At 31.2% G+C, this 21,388-nt stretch overlaps 2 protein-coding genes across 2 annotated transcripts; both read right to left on the bottom strand.

The window, feature by feature from the left end:
- Nucleotides 1–4,020: 4,020 nt before the first annotated feature.
- Nucleotides 4,021–9,586, bottom strand: LOC132757813 (solute carrier family 66 member 3-like). Its single transcript, XM_060749230.1, has 6 exons — nt 9,171–9,586; nt 7,931–8,013; nt 7,546–7,618; nt 6,894–6,960; nt 4,664–4,784; nt 4,021–4,182 (listed from the first exon to the last, which is right to left on the bottom strand). The coding sequence occupies exons 1-6, from the start codon at nt 9,326–9,328 to the stop codon at nt 4,046–4,048; spliced, it is 639 nt and encodes a 212-aa protein (XP_060605213.1). The 5' UTR covers nt 9,329–9,586; the 3' UTR covers nt 4,021–4,045.
- Nucleotides 9,587–15,502: 5,916 nt separating this feature from the next.
- LOC132757812 (solute carrier family 66 member 3-like) lies at nt 15,503–18,322 on the bottom strand. Its single transcript, XM_060749229.1, has 6 exons — nt 17,940–18,322; nt 17,737–17,819; nt 17,282–17,354; nt 16,873–16,939; nt 16,493–16,613; nt 15,503–15,821 (listed from the first exon to the last, which is right to left on the bottom strand). The coding sequence occupies exons 1-6, from the start codon at nt 18,089–18,091 to the stop codon at nt 15,682–15,684; spliced, it is 636 nt and encodes a 211-aa protein (XP_060605212.1). The 5' UTR covers nt 18,092–18,322; the 3' UTR covers nt 15,503–15,681.
- Between the last annotated feature and the right edge of the window lie 3,066 nt (nt 18,323–21,388).

The following is a 21,388-nucleotide window of genomic DNA, read 5'->3' as shown; positions in this document are numbered from 1 at the left end:
GACCAACCTGAAATCAAGTGTGTATTAATATGGAATTTAACTTATAATTGATTCTATATGCTTCATGCTATTTCCTTATTAAACAGATAGGGCAGTCAAATGCATTTAGGGTGTGTTAATTAGGAAATAGATATCAATTTTGAGTGCAATGTTATAAAATATTGCATATTTATTTCAAGTTCAAATGCATAGGAATATATATTAATTACACAACATTAAAAGGATAAACTGAATTATTGTACTAAAATGCAATAATAATATCCCTTTCCATGCTAACAAGCTTATTTTTACTTCCAGTACAAAATCACTATACACAACTTTATTAATGACCGAAAGCAATTTCAGTGATCTGGCAAATGAACTAACAGTAGGCTAAATATAGAAAGCTGAAATAACATTTTTGTGCCCCCACGTTAGTGGCGGGCATTTAGATTTACCCTTGTCCGTCCGTCCGTCCTTCCGTCCGTTCACTTTTGTGTCGCACGTAACTCAAAAAGTATTTGACCTAGAGTCATGAAACTTTACAGGAATGTTGATCAGCATGTGTAGTTGTGCACCTGGGTATTTTCGTCTGGATATTTTTAGTATTTTCAGAGTTATTGCCCTTGACTTAGTAAAATTTTGCAATTTTCAACTTGTGTCGCATGTAACTCAAAAAATATTTGACCTAGAGTCATTAAACTTTTCAGGAATGTTGATCAGCATGTGTAGTTGTGCACCTGGGTATTTTCGTCTGGATATTATTTGTATTTTCAGACTTATTGCCCTTGACTTAGTAAAATTTTGCAATTTTCAACTTGTGTCGCATGTAACTCAAAAAGTATTTGACCTACAGTCATGAAACTTTACAGGAATGTTGATCAGCATGTGTAGTTGTGCACCTGGGTATTTTCGTCTGGATATTATTTGTATTTTCAGAGTTATTGCCCTTGACTTAGTAAAATTTTGCAATTTTCAACTTGTGTCGCAAGTAACTCAAAAAGTATTGGACCTAGAGTCATGAAACTTTACAGGAATGTTGATCAGCATGTGTAGTTGTGCACCTGGGTATTTTCGTCTGGATATTATTTGTATTTTCAGAGTTATTGCCCTTGACATAGTAAAATTTTGCAATTTTCAACTTGTGTCGCACGTAACTCAAAAAGTATTTGACCTAGAGTCATGAAACTTCACAGGAATGTTGATCAGCATGTGTAGTTGTGCACCCGGGTATTTTCGTCTGGATATTTTTAGTATTTTCAGAGTTATTGCCCTTGACTTAGTAAAATTTTGCAATTTTCAACATGTGTCGCACGTAACTCAAAAAGTATTTGACTAGAGTCTTGTAACTTTACAGGAATATTGATCAGCATGTGCAGTTGTGCACCAGGTATTTTCGTCTGGATTTATTTAGTATTTTTAGAGTTATTGCCCTTCACTTAGAAAATTTTTGCAATTTTCAACTTGTGTCTCAAGTTACTGAAAAAGTATTTGACATAGTCATTAAACCTTATGGGCAGTTTGCTCAGCATATTTAGATTTGCACCTGGGGTTTCGCTTGTGGATTTATCCAGTATTTGTAGAGTTATTTCCCTTGACTTAGTAAAAAGATTGACAGAACAGTGGCGCAGTGGGGGCACCCGTGTCCTATGGACACATTTCTAGTTGAGGTTAATTGGCCTTTAAGTAAATTGTAGTAGACAGACTTGTTGCAGCAAACAGTGCAAAGTTTGGCAGTACAAAAATAAAGTATAATGGTTCAGAAACCCAAATTTCTTAGGATATAGCTGTTTGAACACCAAGTTTTGATTTATGTTGACCTACCACAAGTCAAAACTATTAAAGAAGTAGTAGGTCTATGGGTCTCACTTTTTAGTCCATGATAAAGTAGTCTGATGAACTGGAAATATGTACAATGACTTAAGTCATATGTCCTTACTTCAGAAGTGAAGATAACAATAATATCTTTCAAATGTTGCAGTTCTGATTGGGATATCCTTCCAGAGGATACCCACCCAATGGACAGTAACAAGGCTTTTGAAGATGCTTAGGGACAGATAAAATAAGAACTGCAAACACGTCAGATATTCTACAATATTCTATATTTTAAAAGCTTTACCAAACAACTTTCCAAGGAAATAAATGTCATTTCATCCGATACTATTTTTTACAATAGCGCATGAATTTACTTTTTCAAGATTTATGAACAATTTGATGTACTGATAAGTCTGGGTACAAAGTTTCAGATAATTTTTCCACAATAAATATTCTATTTAAATGACGTAAAACTGAAAAGCGTTAATGCTCTACTCAAATTGGGCTACTAATTGCATGAAAATATTATTTTCAATAATAATATTTGTCATTTGTTGCAGTTAGAATCGGAATATCTGTCCCGAGGGGACCCGCCTATTGGGTGGTAGCAAAGATTGCCAGTTACCGCCCATGGGCGGGTTCCCGAGGGATGGATATTCCGATTCGAACCGCAAACACATGTCGGATATTTTTTCTTGCATATTCTGCCATATTATTTAATATTTGAAATTGTTTACCTCAAGAAGATATTTGTTCATGGAAATTACATTCATTTCATCCATAATTATTTTCTTATAGCATATGAATTTACAAATTTAATAACAATTGCGAAATGACGTCATCCTAAGCGCACAGTTCCCTTCATACATAAAATGCCCTAAAATGACATTGTTGTATTGCACGCGACTCATCTGGCACCCCCATGCCAGATGAAATTTCCGGCATGGGTAAAACTCACGGAAACGCCAGTCTGCTATGCAAGAAATAGATTTCTTTTATTATCTTAAGAATATCTTTCCATTTTAAGTACCCAGTTGATCTATGAATTTGAAAGAAAGTCAAATTCTACATTTTATGCATTTGGACCTCAGAAAAGCTTCTTTAAAGTTGGAAAAAAGTTAGTACATGTACAAGAGTATTGGATGGATATTTGACAAACAAAAGATTATCATTTCCAGTTGATGAGCTATGATGAAGAACCACTAAACAAATTTTGAGATTTTTTAAAAGTTTATTAGCTATCTTAAATATTGAAAAACATAAATAGTATCATGTAAAGTTAAAAGTGCACAAGTAGATGGCAAGTGTAGAACGAGTATTAATGGACCTGTAATACATACAATCTCAGTCTATTCCTATAATTTACATGTCATGGAAAATCATATACCGGTATTCCAAATATTCCTGAGGGTTGTTTAATGTAATCTAAAGTCTATGATGGCAAATAAAGTGCATTTTAGAATATGGTAAACAAGCACTTCGTAAGTACCTGTATGTAAGAAATGTTTTTGCATTTTTCCTTAAGAGCAAAAAAAAAATGCTGGAAATCATTGCTAAACAGTTAAATCCCTTTCTAAGATAGCAGAATAACATTTTGTTACTGAACAGTTTATTCTGTTTACCCACATTTATCATGCATGTTAAATAACAGAGACATTATAAGTTGCATTTCTTTAGAGAAACTATTGTGATATCATATGAACAAGATAAGTTTACTGTATATAAAATTATTTCATAGGATATAGTTTTCCACACTTTAAAAGCAGCAAACTGGCTTTGCATTTGGTACACATCTACTTCAAATTCACAATGATCTTAAAAACAGGACCTTGTGGTCACAACTAACCATACATTTGGAATTATATTCTAGTAAACTTGCAATAAATGAAACATTAATTCTGTTTACACTCAGAGCTTTTATTGGTAGGAGCAATACTAAAATTTATAATTTTTTTGTTAATTTAGACCAATATTGAAATGCAAAACATGCACTGATCATATAAAGTGAAATAATAAAGACAAAACTCCATCATGTAAAATGATTAATATAGGTGTTGTGCTTGTTCTCCAATCCATATACATATATATATTGTGATGTAAAATGATTCATGCTTACTAAATAAATTGCTTAATAATGTTTAAATTTGATCAATAATTATATCAAACTTAGAGGCACTGCCATTTACATTGTATATAAAATTATAATAAAATTTTGGCAAGATAATATACTTTAACATATTTATTAAGATCATCAATATAACTTTTTACTTTTGATATGAGTATAATACAATATCATGAAAACTATTGTTGTATTTAATGTAGCTCCACACGTAAAACTCAGTATGATGAATATATCTCCGGTCTGTACGAAGCTTGTTAATATTCGTACTGAAAAAACAAAGTAAACAGTTTCCATATCACATTTTCTAAATAACTGTATTTCTTACAAACCTTATAAATAAGTTATAACCATATAAGAATTAAATCAATGCGCTATGATTTGAGTTTGGTCAACGTCTCGAATAGGACTAATGGTTCTACAGCTTTTATAATATAAACTTAGAGAAACTATTTATACAGGTGAAATTTTTTATGAATCTCTTAACATTATACATAAAATTCCTCCAAGTTGTAAAACATGTTCTGTCAAAGGTATAATCATTACTGTATTATATATAAGTATTCTTTGTTTTTGAAACAAAATTAAATCATAAAATACAACCATCAATGATATGATAATTAACTTTAACGTAATGGATATGCCATTCCAAGAATTAGCAACTTTCAACAGACTGCAGGCTGACCTGGCCCTATATCAGTTGCATTGACAAATTTTATCATTGATAAGAGTTGAAAGTTAATAAATTACCATAGCAACCATAACCAGCTATACTCCATGTGACTGCACTGAGACGGCCTGGATCTTTACTCTTGTATAGTGCGACAATCTGTGTTAACTTGCTGGACACACCAAGAGGCATATTTAAACTCTACAAATAGATACAAAAGTAAAATAAGGAATTTCAGGCTTTCTACTGCCTCTACCAAAAAAACTAGGGAAAAAGTAGGGCATTTTTTTACCAAAAAGTAGGGCAAAGTAGGGATTTCTGATGTTAAAAAGTAGGGAAAAAGTAGGAATTTCTTACCGTTTTATTTAAGAATTAGCAAAACATACCATCACCAAGACCAAATCAGGCTGTATGTATCTTCAGCTCAGTCCATGCTTGAAAGACTGTGAGGCACCTCAAAGCCAGAATGTTGCTGAATGTTTTGCCAAGGCACCATGAGCAGAGCTGCATCAGTACTAAGGGTGTAGTACTTAAGTACCAGTACCAGTACTTGCCAAGTTTTGCAGTACCATTACCAGTACTTGATTTTAGCTTGGTACTGCAGTTCCAGTACTTTTTTGGGGGAAGTAAATAAGTACCAGTACTAATACTTTTATATATTCATCAAAGTTTGAATAAATACACAGTGTCATTCAAAATAATTGCAAACATTATTCCACAAAGAAATAAAATCATTTACTTTAAAGTTGACATTGCATTTTTACAACTTAAATGAACGAACATACTTTTTAAAAACAATAATTACAACATATATTCATGTCATATGTTATTGTTGAGTAACCGATTCAACTGTAATACAATGCAATAATTTTACATTTTAAACCCACCAGTCTTTTTGTTGCCTTTCACACCTTTACACCTCTGTTCAAGTTATACCAATGTAAAACTTTTTATGGTGCTAACAATATCACTTGAAATAGGATTATTTAGAATAGAAGTAATTAATTAGTGTTTATTTTGCTCTTTTTTTTTACTAGTAAATACATTGTAATAAGATTGCAAAAAGGATTTTTTACCAGTAAAGAGTTATTGACTCTGTTTATCTCAATTTAATTTTACTTTAAGTCTTTGGTGCTTTTTTATGATGAATACTATGTTAACATTTGAAGGAATATTGCAGCAAATTATTTATAGATTTGATAACTTACTTTTTCACAACAATAAAATAATACATGGAATTTACAGCTTTACTATATGAGTAAAAATAATGACATTTTTATCAAAACCAAAAATCCATGTAATGCAATAGCAGTACTACTTTTTAAAGACAGTAATGCAGTACCAGTAGTAGCAAAATTTTGTAAGAGTAATTTAGTATCAGTACCAGTACTTGCAAAATCGCTGCAGTACATACTGCAGTACCAGTACCAGTAATGCAGCTCTGACCATGAGTCTTTCAAGGATGGACATCACAAGGAGACACACACACACCTGAACTATTAATCAATTGCAACTGAAAATACAACTGAAATACCATTTTAAATATCTTCTTTTTTCATTTCATTTCAAATTGAAAAAGTAGGGATAATAGGGCTATTTCAGAAAAAAGTAGGGCAAAGTAGGGATCAAAAGAAAAAAGTAGGGAAAAGTGGGAAAAGTAGGAAAAGTAGGGACCAGTAGAAAGCCTGGAATTTAGTACTTAAAAAAATGGTCTTTGGTATTTTTTCTAATGAACCTTACATTATCTAATGAAATATTGATTAATGTTACCTTTAAGAGAGAATTTTCAGATGAATATTGATGAAAATGTTTAAAATAATTAACACGTCAGACTAGTAATCTAATGATCGCTTGCCGCAAGAGTTCAAACCCTGTTAAGGGCAAGCTGTTGTTTCCTTGTGCAAGAAAACTTTACATTGCTCAGTACTGGCTGGTTCCAGGAATGGATTCGAAAGTGTGTCTATAAGCTTATAGCTTTCTACACAATCAAATTGAAATCAATTCTGTATAAACCAAACGACAATCTCAAGAAATTTAGTAACCACACCATTTTTGTTCTCATTTCTATGGTATAGATAAAAGTCTTACTAACTTGTTTCACTTCTTAGTAACTGAAAAACTGAAAGAATATCAAATACATTAAATGCTAAAATATGAACTAAAAACATTGCCCTCATCACTTGTAGAAATATTCAAAGTAAATTATGTCACATTATTATTCACATTATTTTCGGTATAAAATACATTTTGCACTGATGAAGGCTAAATATTTGTGTTACATTATAAATACATTCTTGTTTTTATACTTACAATAACAGATTTTAATATGAAGTCTGGAACCAGTCTGTAAGCTATTGACAAGTAAACTACCATATATCTGATACATGTGTTAAAGAAACCTTTAATAAAAATTCAAAAAAATACTTTTTTTCAAAAGAATTTTCTAAAAAGTCACAACAATGTACCTTATAATATATGATAAAGATAATGTACATTTTGTATACAACTTTAATAGCATATCATATTGAATACAGTGATGTGAAATCTGGTAGGTAAAAAACCAACGTTTTTAACTTTTTACAAAAGTCTGTAAGTGCTTATTCTTGGAAAGAAAATCTAGAATCAATGTTACTATCAGTTGGCGATATTTCTTCTCACTAATAACATATAGATTGAGGACAACAGATTAAGTTCTTTGGCATCGGTGTGGCTTTCAAAATAATCCCACAAAGTCTTGTAACCTGAACCATTACATAATACATATATTTTTATAGAATCATCAATGGACAGACTACGACTCCTTTACCACATGAGAATAAACTGAATGTTTTTCCATTTTTTTTCTTCATTTTTTTATATTTTTTTTTCCAAATGATTAATATTTTCATTAAAGATTAATTTCATGAAGTGTACCAGCCTTTAAAATTTCAGAAACACCTGAATTAACAATGCAAAAGGATACAAAACGAAGAGTATGAACACTTTTGGTGATAACATGTCTCTAGTGTGTATTATTAGCCCCAGTAACAAGAAATCTGAAAGATAAAATATAGTTAATATTAAATGTTCAAAATTTCAAATTCTATAAATATTAAAAGCAGTGTCATTATGAAAATAGAAATATATGTGCACATTGTAGTCCAGTGTCTGAAGTGTCAATCACAAACCAGTACAAATGTATATTTTTCAACTCTGTATCTACAATGTTTAGATTTATTTGCGAATACATTCCATTAATAATTAATGAAATCTGTCAATATTATTATAATATCAAATTTATAGCAAATTATGTAATGTCAGTTAAAAAAAACTTTTCTGGGCTCCAATGCAAATTTATGAAAACTTACTTTGTAAGAGGAGAAATGCAGTTTCCAAATAGGTTCCAATAGGATACTCCATTGCATAACTGTATGACAGAAGAATAGAGTACCTGAAATTGGGCAATAAAATTATTTAAAACAAATGTTTATAGCAGTAATTTTAAAACACTTCATTAAAACAACTATGGTAAAAATATGACAACTGGGATAAAAAACAAGATTATTCATCATCTATTCCACTGCCATTACTGCCCTTAAATGCACTGCTCTCACTTTTTACAGACCATGTATGAAGTGGGGTTGGAGAAGTAAAGATGTTATTGTTATAAATAATTGACTGTGATGACCAAGTCAATTTGTTATTAAAGATGCGACAGTTATTATTAATACAATTTGTCAGAAAATAAAGAACCACAAAACTCAATGGGACCACCCATAGTACACATTTTACCACAAGCATTCAGCTAAATTGTCTTGTCATTTGGTTAGAATTTTGCATTTTTTCCAACTTGCAATTTTTTAGATTTTCTAATTAACTAATAAAATGAGAATTAAGTCACAAAATTGAATTTACTGGGTTCAAAACAATGAACTTATGGTATAAAAAAAAATTTATAAGCTGTAATATTTATGAATTTTCTGCTGTATGACACAAGGAAATTACAACATATACAATCAAAATCAGATTTAATGCGCCATTAACATAGACCATTGATCAACATTTTGAAAACACTATGTCATCATTTAAATATAAACAGTAAATGGTGATTTTTTCATGTTTCATTTAAAAATTACTAAATGTTATATTGCTCAATTTAAAACCATCTTTACTTTGAAACTCAAAATTATTTTTTTCAACAAACTGAAACAGGAACATTTAAAAAATGATTGTTTCAGACGTATGCATACATTTTAACAAAATTTGGTGACTTTTGTAGAAATGAGTAAAAAGCTTTTCCGTTTATGAATAAATCTACAGATTTAAAATATTTTGCACACAAACTTTGTTGTTCAGGCTTATGACTACTGAGTAATGACTAAAAAATGTCAATTTTGACCAATGTTAACACTGGTCACATGGAAATATGCCATTACTGTGAAATAAAGTAGAGATGTTGACTGTAATGATCATAGAAACATAGAGGTCTTTCTGCAAAGTTAAAGGTGGCACTACTTAAGCAAAGTAACATATTTTTGAATTACCGCGATATAGCCTAGGAGGCGGTACAAGAGCGGGGCAATACTTAATGATTTCAATCTTCCCTACCCACTCTGTTCAAGCATAACACTTCCAAGGCTGATTCCTTTCGTATTTCCAGATTTAAATGCCGACCAAATTTGTGGCACTTTCATTATGATACACAATGCAACTACAGTCATGCTAAGAAAGTTGCAGATATTTTCTAAATATGCAGACGCCTCCATCACTCAGTATTCCAGTCTCCAAACGCTTTGAAAGATTTCAGTAAGCAGACAATTTTTTTATCAAAATTGACGATTACAGTATGTGGTGACCTGTTGATTCAGTTAGAATAAGACACAATAAGAATGTTGAAATTATTCATAAAACGCATGTTCTTTCCACAATCTGACAGACTGACATCCAAATTGTATACATTAAATCAATTGAATACACTTTGATCAAAGTTCATATCAAACGCTTGATTTTTTGGTCATGCAGTGAATAAAGTTTAAATTCCGTGCACAGTACCGTATCCATATGGTATCGGTAAAGGTCTACCACTGCTATAAAATTAACAAATTAATCGATCTGTTGTTCTATTACAGTATATCAAAGATTTACATTAAATCGAGATTACTGAACAAAATATATGTATTTGCATACTAATATTTCATTCTTTCATTGACAATTTATTTGTTACCTCACTTTTATTAAAGCATTTTCGTTTAATAAAATCTTTTAATTATTGAATATTTGGCAGAATTACATTTTACTTAAGTTTATTAAATTATAAAGAGTTTTGAAGTTGTATTTCCTATATTTTTTAGTTTGTATTTGTCAATTTCTTCCCACCTTTTTCATGTTACTAAATCAAGAGACCCCCCCGCAAGTCTGGGACCATGCTCGACTTCTATACTTACTTCTAAGGTCAAACACATTGAATGAAGAATATTGCATAAAGAATACTCCTAGAAAACACAACAGTCTTGAACAAATCATCGAATTTCATATTTGATCTTGACGGTCAAGGTAAATAGAACGTCAAAGCCACATTTGAATTAATCATCATTGTCAGTTTTGTCATAATTGCTCTTGATCCAAATCCATAAATAAATGACAAAAGTAAGTTATGACAGATTAAGTTTAAATAATTTGACCTTGACGTCCAAGGTATAAATCAAATCTCTAAATAAAAAACAAAGTTATGAAAATTTCAGCAAATTTCCATAAACTGACCTTGACGTCCAAGGTCAACAGAAACGATCATATAAGTAGAATTCAACATGTAAGTTTTGTCATATTGGTATTTTGTTCAAGTATAAATCAAATCTGTAAATAAATAAAAAAATTATAACGATTTATGTAAATTTCAATAATTTTACATTGAAAATCAAGGTCATTTTAAGAAATAATATACAATTGGATCCAATCTATCTTAAGACACCGTCAATAAGGAAGATGTGCTAAAATATGAAGACATTCCACTCAAAAATAACAAAGTTATAACCAATTACAAATGTATAGCAAAAAGCAAGCAAAATTCAATAATTTGACATTCAAGGACAAGGTGATTGATGAATGAAGGTCATAATCAATTAGGTTTCCATAAAGGTCTTGTCCTAGCGAGTGTTGTCTCTAATTCTGCAAACTATCCTTTAATAAATAATAATTTGGCCAATTATAGAGAGAAAAAAAGAACAAGCAATGACAAATAATTTGACCATTCTGGTCAATGTCATTGATGAGTGAAAGTCATAATCCATTTGGCCTTCATAAAGGTATTGTCCTAAGAATTATTATACATTATTAAGTATGAAGACAATCTATTCAAAAATAAGAAAGTTATAGCCAATTATAGAAAAATTCAAATATTTGACCTTAGAAGATAAGGTCATTGATGAGTGAAGGTCAAGTTTATTCTTGTCAACTTGACGGCTTTGCCCAAAGGGTTGTTTATCCAAGTGTCAATCAATTATGAAATAAGTATAACCAACGCTAAAGTTTTCGGACGGAAAGACAATTGCATCGGCAACGGCTAGAACAGCAAGGTCAACGACAACATGACTGTAGCAATAACGTAGGAAACATATTAGATTAGACTGATTTACTATAGAAATACGAAATTTATATCGATAGAATATAGCTCTATGGCCTTTTAATTATTTCTCATGAAATTCCATGCTTATTCTTTGAAATTCCATTGAAATGTTATTTGAATTAGGATATCGTGCGTGGGGGTGAGGAATGTTGCATTTTAAGCTCACCTGAGCTAGCTCAGGGTGAGCTTTTAGGATCATTGAATGTCCGTCGTCCGTCCACACTTGTTCGTTAACACTCTAGCGGTCACATTTTTGCATCAAACTTTGTCAGGATGCTTATCTAGGTAATAGCTCGGATGAGTTCGAACATGGGTCATCTCGGATGAAAAACTAGGTCACAGTAGCTAAAAATTGAAAAACCTTGTTAACACTCTAGAGGTCACATTTTTGCCTTAATCATCATCAAACTTTGTCAGAATGCTTGTCTAGGTAATAGCTCTGATGAGTTTGAACATTGGTCATCTCAGATGAAAAACTAGGTCACAGGAGCTAAAAATAAAAAAACTTTGTTAACACTCTAGCTGTCACATTTTTTACTCAATCATCATCAAACTCTGTCAGGATGCTTGTCTAAGTAATAGCTCGAATGAGTTTGAACATGGGACATCTCAAATGAAAAACTAGGTCACAGGAGCTAAAAATAGAAAAACCTTGCTAACACCCTAGCGGTCACATTTTTGACTCAATCATCATCAAACTTAGTCAGGATGCTTGTCTTGGTAATCGCTTGGATAAGTTTGATCATGGGTCATCCTTAAATGAAAAGCTATAGGTCACAGGAGCAAAAAATAGAAAAATCTTGTTTACACTCTAGTGGCTACTGTTTTGATCCAAATATCCTGGAAATTGGTCTGAAAATTTGTTTTGATGATTTCTAGGTCAAGTTCGAATATGGGTCACCTGGGGTCATAAACTAGGTCACACTGCCCAAATATGGAAAAACCTTGTTAACCCTCTAGTGGTCACATTTTTGACTTAATTATCATCAAACTTGGTTAGGATGCTTGTCTAGGTAATTGCTCGGATAAATTTAAACATTGATCATCTCGGATGAAAAACTAGTTCACAGGAGCTAAAAATAGAAAAAATCTTGTAAACACTATAGTGGCTACTGTTTTGATCCAAATATCCTGTAAATTGGTCTGAAAGTTTGTTTTGATGTTTTCTAGGTCAAGTTTAAACATGGGTCATCTCGGATGAAAAACTAAGTCACACCGCCAAAATATGGAAAAACCTTGTTAACACTCTAGTGGTCACATTTTTGACTCAATTATCATCAAACTTGGCCATGATGCTTATCTAGGTAATTGCTCGGATAAATTGAAACATGGGTCATCTCGCATGAAAAAACTAGGTCACATGAGCTAAAAATAGAAAAATCTTGTTAACACTCTAGTGGCTACTGTTTTGATCCAAGTATCCTGGAAATTGGTCTGAAAGTTTTTTTCGATGATTTTTAGGTCAAGTTCGAATATGGGTCACCTGGGGTCAAAAACTAGGTCACACTGCTCAAATATGGATAATCCTTGTTAACACTCTAGTGACTCACCTGTCATGAAACTTGGTCAGAATGCTTGTCTAGGTAATTGTTCGGATGAGTTCGATGGGTCAGGTGAGCGATCTAGGGCTATCTTGACCTTCTTGTTTCATAATATTATATATAGACTTAATCAATCGATTCTGCAATTTTCATGTTATTTTGTTGTTTGTCTAGATTTTCTTAATCGCGGGAAGATGTAAGACTAATGTTTCGTGCAATGTATAATATCTTATATTGCTGTGTTACGTAGTGGTTGACGAACAAATACTAAGCGTTTTACTTTAACGAATAATTAACTTAATGATTAAAACGGTTTCTTTTTAGGCTAACTTAAGGTTTTTAATGACCGTTTTATTTTGAGTATATACATATACTTATTTAAGGTATTTTATATATTTGAATTTTATCTGTACTTTACCTTTATTATGATACTATAGTTTTAAATTCACAATTATAAATTACTTGTTATCATATAATTATATTAAAATGACATAATTGCTACAACATTTTTATTTTTAAAATGCAAATATTGAATAAGCTATAATTTTGGTAATTTGATGCACGGCTTTAATTACAGCCGTGATTGATGCAGGCATATATTAACATATACATGATTGATATATGAAATGAAAAATATTGACATTAACATTATACGATGCTTAGATATACAATTGAAATGTTGAAAATTACTTGCTTTAGTTTTAATATAAATAATGAATTCATCGCTTTTAAGTACGTTGAGCAATTTAGACATTACATACATGCAGATATAAAACTTTTAACAGTAGATTTAAAAAAAGAAATTAAGAATTAACTTTATAAAGATAATTAATTAATTAACGTGGTTTTTATGTTACTAGTAACTGTGTTAAACAACTTTCGTATCGTACGAAAGAGCGTATAGCAGTATATATAGAGGATATTTGTTTGTTTGTGTGTAAGATGAAATTTTATTTCATAGAGTGGGCTTTAAAAACAGTATTCTCACGAGTGGCGTAGCCACTCGTGAGAATACTGTTTTTAAAGTTCACGAGATGAAATAAAAATACATCTTACACAACAAACAAACAAATTTTCTTTTTATTTTATGCTTAAAAAGAAGTTAAACGAAATTTCCTTTATACCTTAATATTAACGTTAATATTAAAATCTGTTTTCCCCATTGAGAGCCTCATTAATCGAATTTCTCATTAAATACAAGAAGTCTTGGCCTGAAAAATAAGTTCGATAATCAACGTTAAATGGCGGTGATATTATTTATTCTATTAAAAAATATGAATGATCGCTTGTTTTAATAATAAAAACAAACAATTCTAGTAGGAGAAAAAGTCCAACCATCCATCGATATTTCTGTTACTTACTGCGAATTTATATTAGACTTGGCTTTGTTACAGTAAATGTAAGCGACTGGCATTTTTAAAAGTTGTGTATTTCACGGCAGGAAAATAATTGTGTTTGATTCAGAGGGATATCATTTGGATTTGTTAGTCATACACCTTTTTAAAAGAAAGGAAACTTATTTGATGATTGTAACAGACAATAAATAAGTGTTGACAGAAGTGTGAACATTCAAAAAGCGGCTAGGAAATTGGAAAACTTGGTAAGCTGCCTAACGAACGCTGGGTTGTTTACTTATTCTTCGGGCTGATGGCTGTTATTGCTTTTCAAGTTTTCATTACGCATACGGCAGTTATTGCTCGTAGCATACTTAAATATGCCCACATGTCATCAAGAGCAGTTTTGCATGTGGAAGGAATGTATTTTTCAGACTGTAAAATAAAACAAACAAAAAATAAGAGACGATATTTGGTGATTGGTTATTTAAATGAATAGGCGTAAGTTTTCTTCTTTTTATTACTTTTGAACATTTAAGTTATTTATCAATTTCAGCTTTGCTTTTCTCTGCACAGCCTGACATTATCAGAATTATCAGCAAAAATAAAATTGAGGTACCACATGGGGAAAATCTTAAGAAAGTAGTTTCGTCATTGAAAAGTGTGAAATTATATTTTGATAATTTTCACTGTAAAATTATCAAATATAATTTTTACGGATAAATCAGTAATCCACTGAAAAGCATAAAATAAACTAACATAATCTTTTTTTCTTCCACATTATTCATAAATTATATCTCAAAAGGAAAATACGAAAACTCGCCACATCAGCGTTGTTTATGTCGTATGGAGGCCGTGAAAAGTTGCCGCGTACATTCAAACAGAGATGTTATATATATATTTCCGATCCTTAGAGATTGTTCGTCACAACATTATTATTGTGTTTGTGGTATTTTAAGTTCTTTCTAATTGCCTTTTTCTAGTTAGGTGGTCCAGTATTCCTTACTTGAATAATGTTTAATCACCATTGGGATATGTTGTCTGCTTTTAAATATCTTTTGTCAGCTTACCGGTATCTGTGATAGATAGGCTTCTTATAACCTTCCAAAATTCATTTAGTTTCGCCCATCGTTTACGGCACGCGCAATCTTTTACCTGGGGACCATAAGCCGCTTTTTATGGAATGACACTAATATGTCACATTGAAATGTCCACGAAAACCACCATATGAACACACCCGTGAATGTTTCTAAATTCAAAATTTACCATTTCATGTTAAATGTTTAATGAATTCTGCTTAAGCCGGTGCTATGGCTTGCACATTCTAGTTACGTTTATGAACGTGCTCTATCAATCGAGCTTGTCATTATAAGCGTTCTTCAGGGATTCCCTTTGACCATTAAATGTGTACACAGGGTAATGAATAGATAAAAAAGACAAAACTCAGATACAAATGTGTTTATATGCAGATGAATATATTGTTGGTTGTTGAATCCGTTTATTCACCTGTCTCATCGTTCAATGTATATCAGGATTTTGGTTAAATGAAATTATAGACCCATTCTGACAAAAAGGAACAATGTAGTTTTCTTTTACTTTGCGAAATATGACAACGCTGTTAATCAGTCATTTCTGTGTTTGTGTGTCTTCTTTGTGTAATAGAGAATCATAGCAACAACAGTAGAGCTCAAGGAACCAGCGCACGTATAGTTTAATAAAAGTAACCAATCCTTTGTCATCACCAAACTTGAAAATAGTCGTGCTGAAGGAGATAAAATAGAGTATTTAACAAAAGAGCACATGTATACAATATAGCTAATAAAATGAAATAAGATAAATAAAAAATAATGGTACTTCAGTCTGTACTTCAGTCTGGCATGCGCGTATTTCTAGCCAAGACATTTTTGGCGACTATCTATTATTTGTAAATTTGGTTCTGGTGAAGAGCATTAAAGCTCAGTAGATCGTTTTTTAAAGTTATACGGGGTCCTTTCGCTGTGTTGTTGTGTGGTGCGTAATTTTCTTAATGCTTAAATTCAAAGTTAATATAATTTGTTAATAACTGTTTTCACATTGTGTTTATGTTCATTAGAAAAAAGCTATTACATGAACAGTGTCAGTGTTATTACAACAAATTTCTAAATTAATTAATGCTAAACATCATCGTTAATATATTCCAATGTACCGATACAGAAATGTACATTTAGTACTTAAGAATCGCTCTATTTGGACCCCTAAAGTAAAAGAAAACAACAAAAAGCAGACTAGTACAACAAATGAATTGAAATAAAAAAACCCAAATATTTTAGAGTTTAAAGATTATTGAGCACAATGAAAGAGGGTCAGGTATAGACATTGACAATATTTACGCTTCTATGATATTTTAGAACTAATCATTTTTTACTTTATTAAAATATCTGAAATAATGAATACCGAAGGAACCGTATGCTGCCATTCCCCATGTTGTTGCACTCAACGTTCCTGGAGTTTTACTCTTATATAACGCTCTTATTTGAGATAGTTTACTCATAACTACAAGAGGTGTCTTTGTAAACTAGAAAAGAAAGGTGGAACATACGTATACAGAATATGTTTGCATGCAAATGACCATTCAACGAAAAACTCAACTTTGTGTCAAATATACATGTATACATTCATTCTTAAAACACTTTCCTGAACAACCTTTGATCGATATATATAAAAATGAACAATTACATAGCATTAATGTAAACTTATGAAAAGCAGAAGTTGTTTTCAGAAAATATTTCCTCTCTCCTATCTTTTTATTGAAATAGAATAGAATTTTATCTCACCACAGCTGATTTTAAGATCAATTCCGGAACCAGCCTAAACGCTAAGCAATAACAAATAATTATATATCTTTTCATGTGTTAAGTTTGAAAAAGTCGATACGTACAGTATATACTATAAAATCACTATATTTTGATATGCATATGAAATATGAAATACAAATACTCGTATGGCTGTAACAAACAAAATACAATGTAGATCAGTTGTTTTATATTTTAAACCATTCCTCCGAGTTTCCTTATGTTCATCATCATCATCATCATCATCACCATCATCATCATCACCATCATCATTATGGTTTTAATTGTATGAAATTTCTGTGCAAGGTGAAAAATACAATTGATATGAAATATTACATTTTCTTCAGGTAAAGAATATTTGCATAAGCATAAATTAATAAAAAAAGGATACATAACAAAAATATAGAATAATTTTGTCGATAGAAGTTTCCGTGTGTAGATGATGAGGCCTAGTATGAAAATGTCTGAAATAGAGAATGATATTTGTGATAAAGTGCTAATTACAAGCAAGTACATCTACAGTAGACATTGATCAGTTATTTGTACAGTTTCTGCAATTCCTTGTGGGAGTGCATATATTTTTATGTGCTACATTGCGTGATGTCACGCTATAGATGATAGTGTTACAGCATTAAGCGCGCCAAGAGAAAATAATTCTTTAAAACTGTAAACTGTTAAAGATTTTTTATAAAAAGTGTACTGGTATTGTATCGTTACAGCTTCATTTTATAGTTTTATTGAACCGATTCGATACAGAGCCTACACCCGTTCAATATCCTCTATATACGAAATATGTCTAAATATGATTTAATATAACCTTGTGCCGAAAACACTATATATACTTACTTTGCACGAGTAAAAGTCCTTGCTCCAAGTACAAACTTATCGGATAGTCCATTGCAAAACTGTAGCAAAACAAAACTGAGTACCTGAAATGAAAGCATAAGTTTAAAAAAGAACTGAGGAGGAAACGATACGATTTTACTGAAATATTTTCAAGGCTTTTTACATATATAAAATAATCGCAATGATATATAAATGTTACTCACCCAAGCATTTCTAAAAGTACACTCTGTAAGCTTATGCCATTTGTATCCATTGATCCGAAACAAGATTTCATTTGTGGCACTTTCAGAAATAAACATATTAAAACGACTGACCAATTAAGAATATAACAAAAATTCTCCAGTATTACAGACATCGTTGCGTTTCCACTGAAAAATATAACCTTAAAATATAAATATCCAATTACTGAATACTTTCAATGGACTTGTTATTTACGGTAGACAAAAATGACATACATAATTATGTAGTAAGTAATGAAAATAAAGTTTATAACAGAAAGTAGATGACGTGTCCCTCGGTGCGCTATGTCAAAATTAGTTGTTTTGAAATCATATGATTGATTGATTCAGACTTTATCCACGAATTTCTAAAAATATCAAAAGCTCTACAGCCGGTCTCCGAATACTTTTAGTATAAATGCTGTTCATTGCATATATTATTAAATAAAATTAGGCTTTTATTTATTTATCCTATTTAGACTTTTCAAACACTTTATTAGGAGTAAAATAATCCTAATTAAGTTTTGTAAGTATTATTAAAGACCATTAAGATTGACACCAGGACTCACATACAATTATAAAACACAGTTAAAATACTTTAACTGTTTAATTTGTGAAATGGATTTGCCGAACTTGCATTTAAGACAGTCCATTTTAATATTTATTGATTTCAAAATCAAAATACATAACTCGAGCTACCAAAAGTAAATAGCCCGATCAAACTGACAGCCTGGCCTGGCTCTATACTGGTTGAAAAGGCTGATCTTTTTTGGTTTTAGCATGTTAAAGTTTAACGTAACGTACAAAAAATGTACAATTCAGTATGAATCCAAGAAAAAAAGTTGAAAAGATTGATGGATTATACGTATATCGAGTTATTAAAGCCAACACTCGCTTTAATCGTATTTCCTTACACTCACTGTCATATCTTTTTCGTGTGCCATTTTTATTTTCAACTGAAAAAATAAAAATGATTTGACTCATAAACGAAATTAAAACCTTAAAAGGGCATGCCTCTAGATTAACAAGAAATAACTTTAAGATAAATGTACTAAGATTTTAAGAAAAGTAAAACTACATGTATTAATAATTCAACAATAGTGTATGTTAAATGCAATGAAGGATTAATTTTGCAGTTAACCGCCTGGTAAACGCAGTACTATCGGCTTTTATTTGCATATTTTAACATTTATTTTGGTAATGTTTGTGGATGCAAAGTGCCGTTTGCAATGTGTACAGTATATTACTTTCTTTGTTCACTTGAGAATATTTTACTTTTTTAAATACATTTTTTTTTCTCATGAAAATAAGCACTAATCTGGAGGTGTGCTGCCCAGTTGGTTGGTCCACGGCTTTAGTTTCAATGTAAGTCGTGGTTGGTCAAAATGTAAAACTTGCTTGAAAATGGCGTTGGGGACCATACGCCGCTTTTCATGTAATGGTACTACTGTGTCACATTGAAGGTTCCATGATAACCGCCGTATGAACACATCTGCGTTTCTAAATTCAAAATTTCACCATTTTCGTGTTAAATGTTGAATTCTGCTTAAGCCGGTGCTAGGGGGCGTGGACGGTAACTTGCACTTTCCATTACCGTCCATGAACAGGCTCAATCAAACCGAGCCTGCAACATTTTCAATTTTGTCGAGTTGGGCTTTCTTTAGGGGTTCTGTATTTCTCTATTTCTAACATCAGGTTCCAGCTAATAAACATGTTTACATTCAAACTGCAGCATATGATACATGTGATATAGCAGAAACTTGTATACAGTTGAGTTCACGCTAAATGTTACACAAAGGACACTTGGTGTGCACTCCTAGTTAAGTGTTTGTGCATAATATGTTCAAAGGGTGGGAAGTTTAGTTTGAACTCAACTGTAACTCCGTGAAATAGTAAAAGGTTGCAATGAATTTTAACGTTCATCTAGATATCTACTTGATTTCGTTTATATAACTGGGCTCTATAAAACGTAATGTGTTATTTATATGAAGAAAAAACTATGTTGCGCAATACGAAAGTCTTCTTTGCGTCAATAATAAATCCATTTTCGAAAGATTGTTATTCTTCTAACATTTATTATTTCAAAATTTTCTCATCAAATTTAAAGACAAACTTTCAATATGATGCTGCATTCAATATTCTTATTTAATTCCATTTTCAAAGTTGTCATTTATGACGTGTCCTTTATAAAAATATCCATTGCACTGAAATATTTCTCCATTGCGCCGCAGATAAGTCCATTTTCATATAATCTTTCAAAACAATATTTTATTCCATTTTTTTTATTAATAAAACAGACTTTTATTACACCACTTCAGTTATTCAGTTAATATCTTTAATGATTTACTTCTTCATATTACTATTTAGGACAAACGTTGTTTTTCTTTTTAAATTCTGTTGAGCCAAAAAAATAAGAAGAAGAAGAAAACTATGCACTGAGGATTAGTCCATTTCGCCATGATATAATCATTTAAAACATAACAAGTATTAAATTGCCCATTTGAATATCAAAATAACATTTACTATAGTTTACTATTTGTGAAACGTAAAAGGTATCCCCTATACTATAAATCTCCGTCGCGCAGACAAAAGGTCCATTTCACTGGCACACAATCCTTTACAACATCAAAATTGCAGCTTTTTGATAAACGATTAAGGTTTTTATTTCTTTTTTAAAAAAATATTTATTCAAATAACACTGGTGTTAATCGATATCATATATTAGAACATACGTTGTGCCAATTTTCCAAAATTAGCATATTGACTTTAAAAAACAGGCGTTGTGCCAGTTTTTCTAAAAAAAAAAACATAATGTAACTCCGTTGCGCCATGAAATTTCCATTTCGCCAGGCATATATATCCCTTCAGTGCAATTAAACATAATTTATACAATTTATGAAACATTTTAAAACATACTTACTTAATTGTGCTAAATAATCATTTTAGATGCTCAAATATAGCATATTGACTTTAAAAAAAGGCGTTGTGTCGGTTTTTCTAAAAAAGAAATCTCTGTTGCGCCATGAAATTTCCATTTCGCCAGGCATATAACAACGTGCTACCTGATTAAACGTGACGGTGTTCAAACTTAATTTGATTTGTCGCACGAACACGCAGACAATATAGATATATAACATATATGAATGCATAATTTGATATTTAATTGATGACCATCATTTTGAATTTATTATAATATGATTTCTTGGTGCATGCATTATAATAAATATACATGTATATGGATGTTGTGTGTTAAGCCCCAGTCAGAAATAAAGTATATGTTCTGTTCTGTTTTGATTATTTTGTCCGAAAAAATACTTATTTATAGTGATATTCATCCAATTAAAGAGTGAGACGTTAAATCAGGTAGCATATTGTTCCTACTTGATTGCTTTAAATTAGCTGTTTATTAGTTACACGTGTCCGACGCACATGGA

Source organism: Ruditapes philippinarum, unplaced genomic scaffold (genome assembly GCF_026571515.1).
Source record: "Ruditapes philippinarum isolate M1 unplaced genomic scaffold, ASM2657151v2 ctg252_1_1_1_1, whole genome shotgun sequence".
Lineage (NCBI taxonomy): Eukaryota > Metazoa > Mollusca > Bivalvia > Venerida > Veneridae > Ruditapes > Ruditapes philippinarum.
The sequence above is the reverse complement of the archived record's forward strand: the minus strand, read 5'-3'. Positions and strand labels throughout refer to the sequence as shown.